This window comes from Podarcis muralis, chromosome 11, assembly GCF_964188315.1.
Source record: "Podarcis muralis chromosome 11, rPodMur119.hap1.1, whole genome shotgun sequence".
In the NCBI taxonomy this organism is placed as follows: Eukaryota; Metazoa; Chordata; class Lepidosauria; order Squamata; family Lacertidae; genus Podarcis; species Podarcis muralis.
Window position 1 is genome coordinate 50909175 of NC_135665.1, and position 12678 is coordinate 50921852.

Consider the following 12678-nt stretch of genomic DNA (forward strand, 5'->3'; position numbering starts at 1 on the left):
TTGCATGTAATCAGGATATCCCAAAATGCTCTGGGACTGGTTTAATAAAGTAATCTTGAGAAATATTAGTGTTGCATTGTTCTTCTTCATGTATGCCCGCCTTTTAGATGTTATTCTTCTCCTTTCAGTGCTAGACTTGGTGCCAATTCAAAGACCCCTCTATATCTCTGTTTGCAAGGTCAAAGGTAGCTTTCTTGAAACTGTTAGGGCACTTTCCTCATTCAGCTATTTGAGGATAATATAAAGTGAAAAGAAAGACAGAAAATGTAGATCAGTTGGAAGCCGCCCAGAGTGGCTAGGGGAAACCCAGCCAGATGGGCGGGGTATAAATAATAAATTATTATTATTATTATTATTATTATTATTATTATTATTATTGCAGAGAAATTGTATATTTTATTTTATTCTTTTGCCAAAATTATTCAAAGAAAGAGAAAACAATAATGGGTTGTATTCAAAGTCTCGTTAGTGCAAGGACTTTCACTTTCTCAGTTGACTGTTCCCTTCCTGTAACCCCCCTCCTTGCATATCCCAAATCTACTACAGTGGTACCTCGGGTTAAGAACTTAATTCGTTCTGGAGGTCCGTTCTTAACCTGAAACTGTTCTTAACCTGAGGTACCACTTTAGCTAATGGGGCCTCCCGCTGCCACCACGCAATTTCTGTTCTCATCCTGAAGCAAAGTTCTTAACCCGAGCTACTATTTCTGGGTTAGCAGAGTCTGTAACGTGAAGCGTCTGTAACCCGAGGTACCACTGGGGCTTCCACCAAACCTCTGGAGCAGATTGGGGCAAGGGCTCCTGGGAAGAGCATAGAGAATGGAAGTTCTGTTGCGCTATCAGGACATTTTTGTTGCATACAACTGAATGCGGGCTGCCGGTTTGGAATTTTCCCTACCAATTGGCTGCAAGAGCTGTGACTTTGATGTATGAAATAATAATAATAATAATAATAATAATAATAATAATAATAATAATAATAATAATTTATTATTTATACCCCGCCCATCTGGCTGGGTTTCCCCAGCCACTCAGGGCGGCTTCCAACAGAACACTAAAATACAATAACCTATTAAACATTAAAAGACCTATATATATGCAGACCTATATATATCCCCCGAGAATTTACAGCAGTACTGATAACTATAGTATACATTGCACCTGATGCGAACATCAATGAGGCAATGGGTCTTCTGCATGATGCCATTAGCAGACAACAAGGCAAGTATCCCGAGGCTGCATTTCTTGTATGCGGGGATTTTAACCAGGCAGATTTGAAAGTGGTCCTACCTAAATTCTATCAACACATAAAGTGTGCAACCAGGGGAGAAAGGACTCTGGACAGGCTGTATACAAATGTCAAACAGGCCTATAAGGCCGAACCACTGGCACATCTAGGCCAATCTGATCATGTGTCCCTGCTCCTGACTCCTGAATATATTCCAGTGAGGAAACGGACTCCAGCTATAAAGAGGGATATTACAATATGGCCAGCTGAAGCATCCCAACAACTACAAGACTGTTTTCATGACACCGATTGGGAGGTATTCGCCCAACAGGATGTAGAGACTCATACTGAGCAAGTGTTGGACTATATCAGGTTCTGCACTGACAATGTAACACAGAGGCGTCGGATAAAGATCTACCCAAACAGGAAGCCCTGGATGACAAGGGAGGTCCAGGGGTTGCTAAAGGCAAGAAATACTGCTTTCAGAAGTGGAAATAAGTCGTTGTACAGCTTAGCTAGAGCGGATCTAAAGAGAGGTATCCGTGTAGCAAAGGAGGCGTATAGACAGCGGCTGGAGAATCATCTACAAAGTAACAACACCAGGCAGGTGTGGCAAGGTGTACAAGAATTAACAGGGTATAAATCCAAGGATTCCCTGGCAGATGAGGGAGGGGCATCCCTCGCAGAGGATTTGAATGCCTTTTTTGCCCGTTTTGAAGTAACATCTGCAGCAACACCTGCTGAGGCTTTACCACCACCACCACCACTCCCTGTGAAGGCTTTGCCATCATCACCACCACCATCACCATCATCAGTACAAAGGAATGTGGTAGTCTCTGTGGAAAAAGAAGAGATGAGGAAGGTGTTGAAGGGAATCAACCCAAGGAAGGCCACAGGGCCAGATGGGGTAGCTGGAAGGGTATTGAGAGACTGTGCAGATCAACTAGCAGGAGTTTTCACTGGGATCTTAAATCGATCCCTAGCCCAGGCTATTGTTCCATCCTGCCTAAAGTCCTCTACTATCGTTCCAATAGCAAAAAAATCTAACCCGGAAGATCTGAATGACTTTCGTCCAGTAGCACTCACACCTATAATCATGAAGTGCTTTGAAAAGCTGGTACGAAATTATGTCATTGCCTGCCTACCAGAGGGACTGGACATATTCCAATTTGCTTATAAAATGAAAAGATCGACAGAGGACGCTGTGGCGATTGCCCTCCATGCCGTTCTTGCACATTTGGAGCAGCGGGGGGGTTATGCCAGACTGCTTTTTTTAGATTTCAGCTCGGCATTTAATACCATTCTACCACAATGTCTGATGTCCAAACTGGAAGATCTGGGGCTTCCGTTATCACTTTGTGGGTGGATATTGGACTTTTTGTCAGACCGCCCCCAGAGGGTTCGGTTGGGCCCTTATACCTCTAGTATGCTTAAGACTAACACAGGAACACCACAGGGATGCGTACTCAGTCCGCTCCTTTATATTCTCTACACGTACGATTGTGTCGCTGCTCACCCTAGTAATAGGGTTGTCAAATTTGCAGATGACACAACCGTGATTGGGCTCATCTCTGAAAGGGAGGGTGAAACGGACTATAGAGATGAGGTGGAGCGGCTGACAGAGTGGTCCAGAGCTAACAACTTGCTCATAAATACAAGGAAGACAAAGGAGCTTGTGGTGGACTTCAGGAGACAGAAGAGCAATGTCCAGCCACTTTTGATTGATGGGGTCTGTGTGGAGAGGGTAACAACGTTCAGATTTTTGGGCATTGAATTACAAGAGGATCTGTCCTGGAGTGTCAACACAAGGGGGCTTTTGAAGAAGGCGCAGCAGAGACTGTACTTTTTGAGAATTCTAAGGAAAAACCATCTTCCGCAGAAACTGCTGCTTGCCTTCTATCACTGTGCCATTGAGAGCGTGCTCACTTATGGCTTATGTGTGTGGTACGGAAGCTGTACTACCCAGGACAGGATGGGGTTGTGCAGAGTTGTTAAGGCAGCAGAGAGCATTGTTGGCTGCCCACTCTCCACCTTAGAGCAGATTTATGCCACAAGGTGCCATAGGAAGGCACTGGACATAGTAAAAGATCCATCGCATCCTGGTCACTGTCTCTTCGAGCTCCTGCCGTCGGGACGGAGATACAGGACGATGAAGACAAGAACAAGCCGTCTTAAGAACAGCTTCTTCTCCAGAGCAATCTCGGCCCTGAATGGGAAGCCTGGACTTTGAAAGTCATCTAATCTTCCTTGCTGTATTATACTGTATTGTTTTAATTAGTGTTTTTATAGTGTTTTATAGTGTTTTTATAGTGTTTTGATTTTGTGTGGAGTGCCCTACCTGGGTGGATGGAGCAGCCAAGTAATTTTGTTGTCCCCGAGAGGGGGCAATGACAATAAAGATATTATTATTATTATTATTATTATTATTAAAAGCTTCCCTAAACAGGGCTGCCTTCAGATGTCTTCTAAAAGTCTGGTAGTTGTTTTCTCTTTGACATCTGGTGGGAGGGCGTTCCACAGGGCGGGTGCCACTACCAAGAAGGCCCTCTGCCTGGTTCCCTGTAACTTGGCTTCTCGCAGTGAGGGAACTGCCAGAAGGCCCTCGGCGCTGAACCTCAGTGTCCGGGCTGAACGATGGGGGTGGAGATGCTCCTTCAGGTATACTGGACCGAGGCCATTAAATACGTGAAATAAGCACGTACACAACCTTCAATTGGTTCTGCTGCTTAGGTGGTTTAGGGATTTGTGTGTGTGTGTGGCATTCCAACTGCTCAGAAGTCACAAAAACAGCAGTTGTAGGGATCAGCTGAATTTGGACAAGTGTGGAGAACAGGGAAGAGCACCAGCAGCGCTAGCCCAAGACATTTTGCTGTAGATGATAAGATATTCCCCTCCACCCCTTATTCCACATGCTCCATTGCATTTTAGAGGGGAAGGCTAATATGGGAGATACAGAACAGGTGGCATTGACAGCTGTCTTCCCACACCTTGCTGCTGTTCCCCATCACGCGTCACCTGCTTCTTGAGGCGGCTGCCTCGCTCCATCTCCAGGACTGGCCCTAAGCTAAGCACAGTTGCAAGAGCAGTCAGTTCGGAGGTTAAGCTTGTGAATGTTGTGTGTGGGAGAGATTGGAGGGCGGCGAATTATACGTGAACCGGAGGCATGACTGGAGAATGGACAAAGTAGCTATGACAAAGAAAAATGTGCCTACAATTTATATTTGCTTCACAGGATAATGTTATTGGCATCTGTCTGTCTCAAGAGACGATGGAAGAGTGCGCCTTTGGGGGTAAAATCAAACCATTGGAGAGTTACAGCGCCTGCTGTGGCTGTAGAGACAGATACAGGAGAGAGATGTTTTGTTGCAGCTGGGGCAGATGAGGGCATCTGGTTTCGCTGTTACAGATGCACCATGGTATTTCTCCTCTCTGCGCTCCTCCCAGCAGTCATTCCTTCTCTGGTCACTGCTGTGGATACATGACATGGCTGTCTGTCTCCAGGCACACATGTCCATCCATGGATTCCTTTAAGGAGGATTCCACCAGTAATTCCAGGGGTGATAACAAAGAAGACGAACCTGTGGCTGCGTTCATTGCAACCCAGAGCAAAAATAAGGAAGGCATATTTGGAGGGTCATACTTTGGCAGAATGTGTAGGTTAAATAGACATGCTATGATTAGCAAGATTAAGAAGGCCTGCATGCGTATGCGCGCTCAGTTTGTGTCTCATTGTTCATTGTGTTCCATGTCATGGCCATGCTAGAGCGTGTCAGAATCTTGGAAACTGGTTTTGACGTAAATGGGCAGATACTAGATTCATACACATACGCATAATCTCCAAGTGTGCAGGAAGACATACGCATTTATAAACATTTCCTTGTATTCCTGCTCGTGTTCCTCTTCTGTAGTCTTTCCAGAACATGACTGATAACCCAAGAGTGTATTTAAAACACACACAAATGAATAGAAAAACAGATTATAGAATTAACAAGAATAGAGAATAACGTTAAGGAAAGCTTTCTCATTAATGAGCATTGCAGACAGCTCTCAAATCCTTTATTTGAGAGTGAGAATTATGGTTTTAACTATGTTGTTTTCCCCTTTCTAGGTCAAGCAGGTGTTGATGAATGTGGAGGAGCAATTATGGTCGCTGCTGGTGGAGCAGTGAGGGCCTGAGCGATTTCTGTGCGGACAGCTGTGGAGAGAGCCAAACCTCTGCTTCCTTCCTCTTCTTGCTGAATTCTCCAGAGCAATTGTGTTCATTCTTTTTAATTAAAAAGCCTGCTCTGTTATCTTTGGCTAAACCGGCAGAAAAGAGAGAACTGTTTCATTCCTATTATTTTACTTTGGGCTCCCTCCCTTACTTTCGGTTTCCCTCAGTATGGCGGCTCATGAAGCGCAGAACTACCTTGATGCTGAAAGGTGCGTTGATCAAATCTCGACCACCCAGTCCAGGAACAAGTTCATCACATAATGGGACTCTGCCGTGGCCACAATGCCCATCACTCCGGAGAACGCCGTGCTGTTTCTTCCCATCCTTTACCGGTGGCTCCAAAACCATCTGAAGGAGGAAGTGGAGGAGCCGGAACACAGACTTTGCCACTCTGCCATTAAGAAGCTGAGGGAATACATCCAGCTTAACTTCCCAATAGAGGAGGGCAAACTGCAACATGGTACTTACTTTGTGGATATGGAGATCTGCACACTATACCTGACCAAGGATCCAGGAAAGACAGAGGCGCTCGGCCTAAGTTTTGGGAACATCCCTGCTCTGGGGGACTATGGTGAAAAGAGGAGAGTGGGGAGGAAGAGGAAGGGGCATAAGGGTCCGGTGCTGGATGTCGGAAGCATCTGGGTCACCGACTTGAAGAAAAACAGCCCCGCAGGGAAATGCGGAAAGGTTCGCTTGCGAGATGAGATCCTTTCGCTGAATGGACAATTGATGGTCGGAGTCGATATCAGCGGTGCAAGGTAGGAGGTTTAAATAAACTCGGTTGGCATGCAAAATCGTTGTGTTTAAACTATCTCTCTACCTAGGTAAAGGTAAAGGGACCCCTGACCGTTAGGTCCAGTCGTGGCCGACTCTGGGGTTGCGGCGCTCATCTTGCTTTATTGGCCAAGGGAGCTGGCGTACAGCTTCCGGGTCATGTGGCCAGCATGACTAAGCCGCTTCTGGCGAACCAGAGCAGTGCACGGAAACACCGTTTACCTTCCCACCAGAGTGGTACCTATTTATCTACTTGCACTTTGACATGCTTTCGAACTGCTAGGTTGGCAGGAGCAGGGACCGAGCAATGGGAGCTCACCCTGTTGTGGGGATTCGAACTGCCGACGTTTTGATCAGCAAGTCCTAGGCTCTGTGGTTTAACCCACAGTGCCACCCGCGTCCCTTTTCTCTACCTAGGTAGTGATCTTAAATGAGCCATTTTCCATCCATGCACTATCCCAGCGGTTCTCAACCTGTGGGTCCCCAGATGTTGTTGGACTACAACTCCCATCATCCCTGAGCTCTGGCCTTGCTAGCTAGGGGTGATGGGAGTTGTAGTTCAACAACATCTGGGGACCCACAGGTTGAGGAAGGCTGCACTATCCCATACTGATATAGTAGTGCATCTGGTATGTTTTGATCAACAAGGCAGAAACCGCAAATGTTCCACTGCCATCACCAGGGATCCAAAATGTGGGTTTCGTTAGCGTAAACGGGGATACAGCTGGAAGTGCTTCCAAAGCCTGCTTGCAGATGTCTTGAGGAAAGAGAAAGAAGCCACCACTCACCCCACTGGCTTGTAGTATTCACTGTTTTGGAGCTAGATGAACAATCGGTGCAGGCGTTGGGTGGGGAAAACGTCCGGTGCAGTTTTGTGTGCTAATACTCCTTCAGGTCTCCAGTAGGAGTTCGGCATTTGGCAAGATCAGAGTACTGAATCCTATTGGCTTTTCGCAGATTGCTGTGCTGTTTTAGTTGAGCCCAGTAAGGACTGGGCAGGAATAGGAAACTTTTTATGCTTGCAAAGAGTCCAGGATGTGCTCACAAAACTATCGAGGTCCCCAAAGCAGCCGAGATTATTTGGGGCCCTTTCAGGGATTATCCCCCAGTGGCTCTAGCATCTGGGGGGGGGCTGGATATGGGAAAATGCCTTGCCCCATTGCGCCGGGCCTGCATGCAATGGCCAGTGTGCTGTCTTGAGGCTGCCCCAAAATGCCACCGAATAATGCAAATATAGGAATGAATGCTGCGGAGGGTCTGGAGGAGTTGCGGGGGAAACCTGATCGAAAGAGGAAACAGATCTGAAGAGAAAAGAGCAGCCTGTGCGTGTCAAAGTACTTTAGGAGTCAAGTCTTTTTTTTCTTTCTGTTAAAGAGCTTTGCATTCTCCTTATTTGATCTGACACTTCCCTCTGGGCTTAGAGCACTGACACGTGCTACTTGGACTTAATTTCATCTTCCTTCTTAACAGGTGTGTGTTGCAAGGGAATGTCACATCCAGTGTCCTGCTGCTCTTCAATGCCCTTTACCTTTTAAAATAAAATAAAATAAAATAAAATAGTGCCCTCCTTTAAAGACAAGCTTCTGTGGAAACACAGCCCATTAAGTTCTGCATGCCATAGAAATAGACATACACTGCTTAGATTTTTCTGTAGGAGGTTGCTGTCTCAGTAATGGTGACTCAGTAATTTCTCTACCTTCTTTGCACAATCTCTGCGTAAGATCCTCTGAGGCACCTGTGTTAACTCAATAAATATATATTCATGTATACAGGCACCTTCCCACTTAACTCGGGGGTTATGTTCCTGGGTACCGTGCATATACGTGAAATTGCATATACAGTCATACCTTGGGTTACAGCCGCTTTTTTTGGGTTACTGACTGCCGAAAGCCGGAAGTACTGGAGCGGGTTACTTCCGGGTTTCGGCGGTCGCACATGTGCAGAAGCTCTGAATTGTGCTATGCGCAGAAGCACCAAATTGCAACCCGCGCGTGTGCAGACGCGCCGCTGTGGGCTGTGAATGTGCATCCCGCACCGATCACGTTCACAACCTGAGCATCCACTGTAGTTGGGAACGCCACCTCAAAAGCCATTAAACGTCCTCCTTTCTCAACTCCCAACTCTTAACAAGCTTCAAAGGCTTATGGGATTGCAGCTGCAAAGGCCCCTGGGATTGCTAGCTGTTTTCCCGCTCTTTTCTCACTATTTTTTGGCAGATTCCCCACTCATTTTGGGCCCTTTTTGCATCATTTTGCAGTTTAATTATTATATACTGTATTTTTCTGTCTATAAGACTCCCTCATGTGTAAAATACCCCCTATTTTGGGGCTCAGATTTATGAAAACGGGAGGAGATGTATCCGTGTATAAGACGCCGCCTAATTTTTGAAATTTTAAAGGGGAAAAACCCTAGTCTTGGAAAAATAACGGTAATTATTTACTGGTGCTACACGTCTATGTGAATGCATGCAAGTTGAATGCTCATTAAGTGGGGAAGTGCCTTCATCGTCTACACTGACTGGCAGCAGATCTCCTGGCCATAGACTGATGTCCTGGGATTGTGCTATAAACTTCTACAGTGTAAACACGGGGGGAGGAAGGTTGTATACAGTGGTACCTCTGGTTAAGTACTTAATTCGTTCCGGAGCTCCATTCTTAACCTGAAACTGTTCTTAACCTGAAGCACCACTTTAGCTAATGGGGCCTCCTGCTGCTGCCGCACTGCCGGAGCACGATTTCTGTTCTCATCCTGAAGCAAAGTTCTTAACCCGAGGTAATATTTCTGGGTTAGCGGAGTCTGTAACCTGAAGCGTCTGTAACCTGAAGTGTATGTAACCCGGGGTACCACTGTACTTCCAATATGTTTGTGCAGGTTCCTCCCCTACCCCAGTACATAGGAAACTGCCTTACATCAGGCCAGACTATTTCTCCAGTATTGCCCATTCTTACTGGCAGCGTTCAAAATTCGCATTGTTCTAGGCGCGTTTGGCGACAGGGAACTTCATTAGTGCGAGCAGTTTCTGAGCTCTGGGCGCAGTACTGCACCTAAGATTTCAGATTAAAACTGTAGAGTGGAAGGAAAGGAGGACCTTTTTCTGCCTCCCGACTTCCAGCCACTCTCTGAAGACTGGAGAAGAGGCCCTCTTGACAATATTAGGGGGGTGGGACAGGGAAGTATGGCTTTGTTTTTTGCAGTCTTCAGATGAGGACCAGACCATGTGAAAAATGAGCTTAAGATTTTAGCTGCAGTTCATTCATTTTCAGCTTTGTATTCTTGCTATAAAAAAGCGTGCCTAGACACTCAGTCGTGACACCCATAGCCCAGGTTTAAGGTGCCATTTAGCTCCTAGCTTTCATATCTCAGTTTCTAATACTGGCAGCTGTTCTCCATAGTCTCAGGGAGAGGGCTTTCTCATCAACTGCTCCCTTATCCTTTTAACAGGAGATAGCAAGGATTGAACTCGAGACCTTACATGTGCAACGGATGTGCTGTGCTAGTGAGTTGTGTCTCCTCCTCATTTGAAAATGACCCCCTGCACCCACAACACAATAGATTGTTTACGCCAGTGGTTCTCAAACTTTTTTCCCTCTAGGCCACACTTTGAAAATAAAAATTTGCTTGCACCGCACCATTTTTTTTATTCATAAGAAATACATTGGGAAACAAAACAAAAAACAACTCCCAGCAGTGCTTGATTTATAGCACAAAACACAAGTACTTTATAATATGCTCACAGGACACCCAGAAAGTATAAAGCAATGCATAAGAACATGAATCATTCCCAAAACACAATTATAAACGAGTCTTCTCCAGCGCTTTGTCTGAATGGTGATTCTGGATCACAAACAGGATTGACCTTGATGCGCTTGCTGCCGTTATGAAAAGATACCTATCCACCTTCGGAAAATAAAAACAAATTATTTTGATACCGTACTACACTGAAATGTTTAAATGTTTCTTTGACTGTCCTTGAATCTTCTTGCTACTCCAGTGTGGCATGCCACACCTTTGTGAACCACTGTTTTATGCGCATGCGTAACTTCAGACAAGAGGCCACACTGTTGTCCTTTCTTCAGATGCTTAAAAAACCCTGGAATGAGGATGCAGTGATGCTCAGTACTGGAGACAAGCAACAGTAGCTGGCCAGGGCATCACGCCCATACTTTGCTTGTTAGAGGCATTTGACTTAGACACTTGCAAAAACAATCCAGGGCTCTTCTGATATTCTTAATTCAACAGAGAATTTATGATTTGCCATGGAATTTCAGTACGCAAGCCAAAGAGGTAGACCAAAGCAAATAAATAAACCTGTCATATACTCCGTGCGCCATAATTCTTTATGAAATATTTGCACCAAAAACACACACGGAAAAGGTGGATTTATGCATTTCGGTTTGCCAGGATTTCTAACTGAGTGCCCTTGTTTTCTTCTTTCAAAAACAGGAAAAGCAGCTAATTCCATTTCTAAGGCTTATTCCAAGAAATGTCATGTGTTGGATGTGTGGCACATTTTTTGCTGGGAGACCAGGATTCCTTTTGAAGCTTTCTGAGTGGCAAAGAATTAAAACTAGGGTCCCCAGTGAATGGAATGTCTGAAATACTCTGCAAATAGAAGTGTGCAAAGGAAAAGGGAAGGGATCCATTCCAAAGTCACACTGCTGCTGCCCCTGCCCCATAGCCAGTATAGCCCCGTAGTTTCTCCTTGTTAACTGGAAATGTCAACATGGGCTCACTAAGCTATTCCACACTACACACCAGTTTGAAGCCCATAGATAGTATAGGGTCAGTGTCATTCAGGGATGCAATGGAAAATGCAGGGTAGACTGAATGCTTTTCAAACTCAGAACAGCCCCCTGAAAGGCAGGAATCTCAACTAATAAAAGAGTTTCCACCATGAGAAGGTAAGTCATGGCAATGGCAGGTTGCTTGTTACTGTCAGTCCAGCTCCACTCCTCTGCAATGTGCAACCACTGGGAAACATTAGGTGTTTTGTAGGGTGGAGCATCAGTTTGCAATGACTGATGATGAAGTTCAAGAGTCCTGGGCAACATTCGTACGCAAACACCACCCCACAGCATGATCTACAATCTAATGCACAGGTTTTTTTCCAGGAGAGAGAGGTTATTCTTGAGACAAGTTGGTGTGGGCAAAGTTCCCAAATGGCTGGAATCTTCAAAACTTCTGACCGAACAAACAAAGGTCTGAAGTAGAGTTGAAATTAAATGTTACATATTTTTGTAATTTTGTAATCTGTCATATTTTGCAATACGAGAATTGGAGTGAGGGCTTTTCTTCCTGAACCAGTTTCTGCATTTCTTAGCCTATTGGATTCTTTCAGATGATCGGTGTCAAAATAAGTGACGTTTTTGCCCCTTTTGAGGCAGAGAAATAGGTTGGTGGCTACACAAACATTACCAAAACATCGCACACTATGCAGATAATGCTTCCTTGCACCCTAATAGAGAATTTTAGGTCCATGCACTTCCAAATACAAATCTTTCCAGGTACTTGGGAACCCCTCTTCATTTAACTTCTTAGTTTTCCAGATGCTAGGGAGTTACAGGAAAATAACTAGCATGCCTTATTTAAATGCATTGAACTGGGTCAACAAATTTGTGTATGCTAGAGACTTGCAATGTGGTGATTGAAGCCATATGTGGTGAATACTCCTAAGCATTACCAGCTGGGTAGCATAGGAAACTGCCTTATACTGAGGTATCGTATTTTTCGCTCCATAAGACGCACTTTTTCCCTCCTAAAAAGTAAGGGGAAATGTGTGTGCATCCTGTGGAGCGAATGCAGGAGGGAGGCAGGCAGGAAAAGCCCCCAAGAGCTGCACACCAGCTCCGCGAGGCTCTTGCGGGCTTTTCCCCAGGAGGGAGAAGGGACTGACGCGGCCAGTCAGTCCCTTCTTCCTCCTCGTAGAAAAGCCCACAGGAGCCGCACGCTCCTTAAAGGGTGTGCGGCTCCTGTGGGCTTTTGCGGGAGGTGGGGCTTCTGCCATACCCTTGTGTAGCTTCTCCCGGCCGGAGAGGCTGCATGCGGCTAAAGAAGCCATGACCGTGAGCAGGATCCATCCCGCTCGCTGTCTTGGCCTCTGCCATAGCCGCGCGCAGCCTCTCCGGCGGGAGAGGCTGTGCGCGGCTAAAGAGGAAGCCAAGACAGCGAGTGGGATGGATCGCGTTCGCTGTCTTGGCTTCTTTAGCTGCGCGCAGCCTCTCCCGGCCAGAGAGGTTGCGCACGGCTATGGCAGAGGCCAAGACAGTGAGCGGGATCCATCCCGCTCACGGTCATGGCTTCCTTAGAGAAGCTCTGGGAGATGCGCTTTGGGGCTGGGGGGGAGGATAATATTTTTTTCCTTGATTTCCCCCTCTAAAAACTAGGTGCGCCTTATGGTCTGGTGCACCTTATGGAGTGAAAAATACGGTAGACTGTTGGTCCATCTAGGACAGTGTTGCGTACAC

The 12678-nt window shown here is 46.0% G+C and overlaps 1 protein-coding gene across 5 annotated transcripts in view; it reads left to right on the plus strand.

The window, feature by feature from the left end:
- The window catches only part of PDZD2 (PDZ domain containing 2), a 233036-nt gene that overhangs the window by 60512 nt on the left and 159846 nt on the right, over nucleotides 1-12678 (plus strand). For all 5 annotated transcript variants that reach the window (XR_013394713.1, XM_077936445.1, XM_077936448.1 and 2 more), the window contains exon 2: nucleotides 5336-6198. Coding sequence is in view for 4 of the 5 variants with exons in the window: in XM_077936445.1 (XP_077792571.1) it covers nucleotides 5723-6198 (476 nt within the window). In the remaining variant the exon portion in view is untranslated. The remainder of the gene's footprint in view (nucleotides 1-5335; nucleotides 6199-12678) is intronic.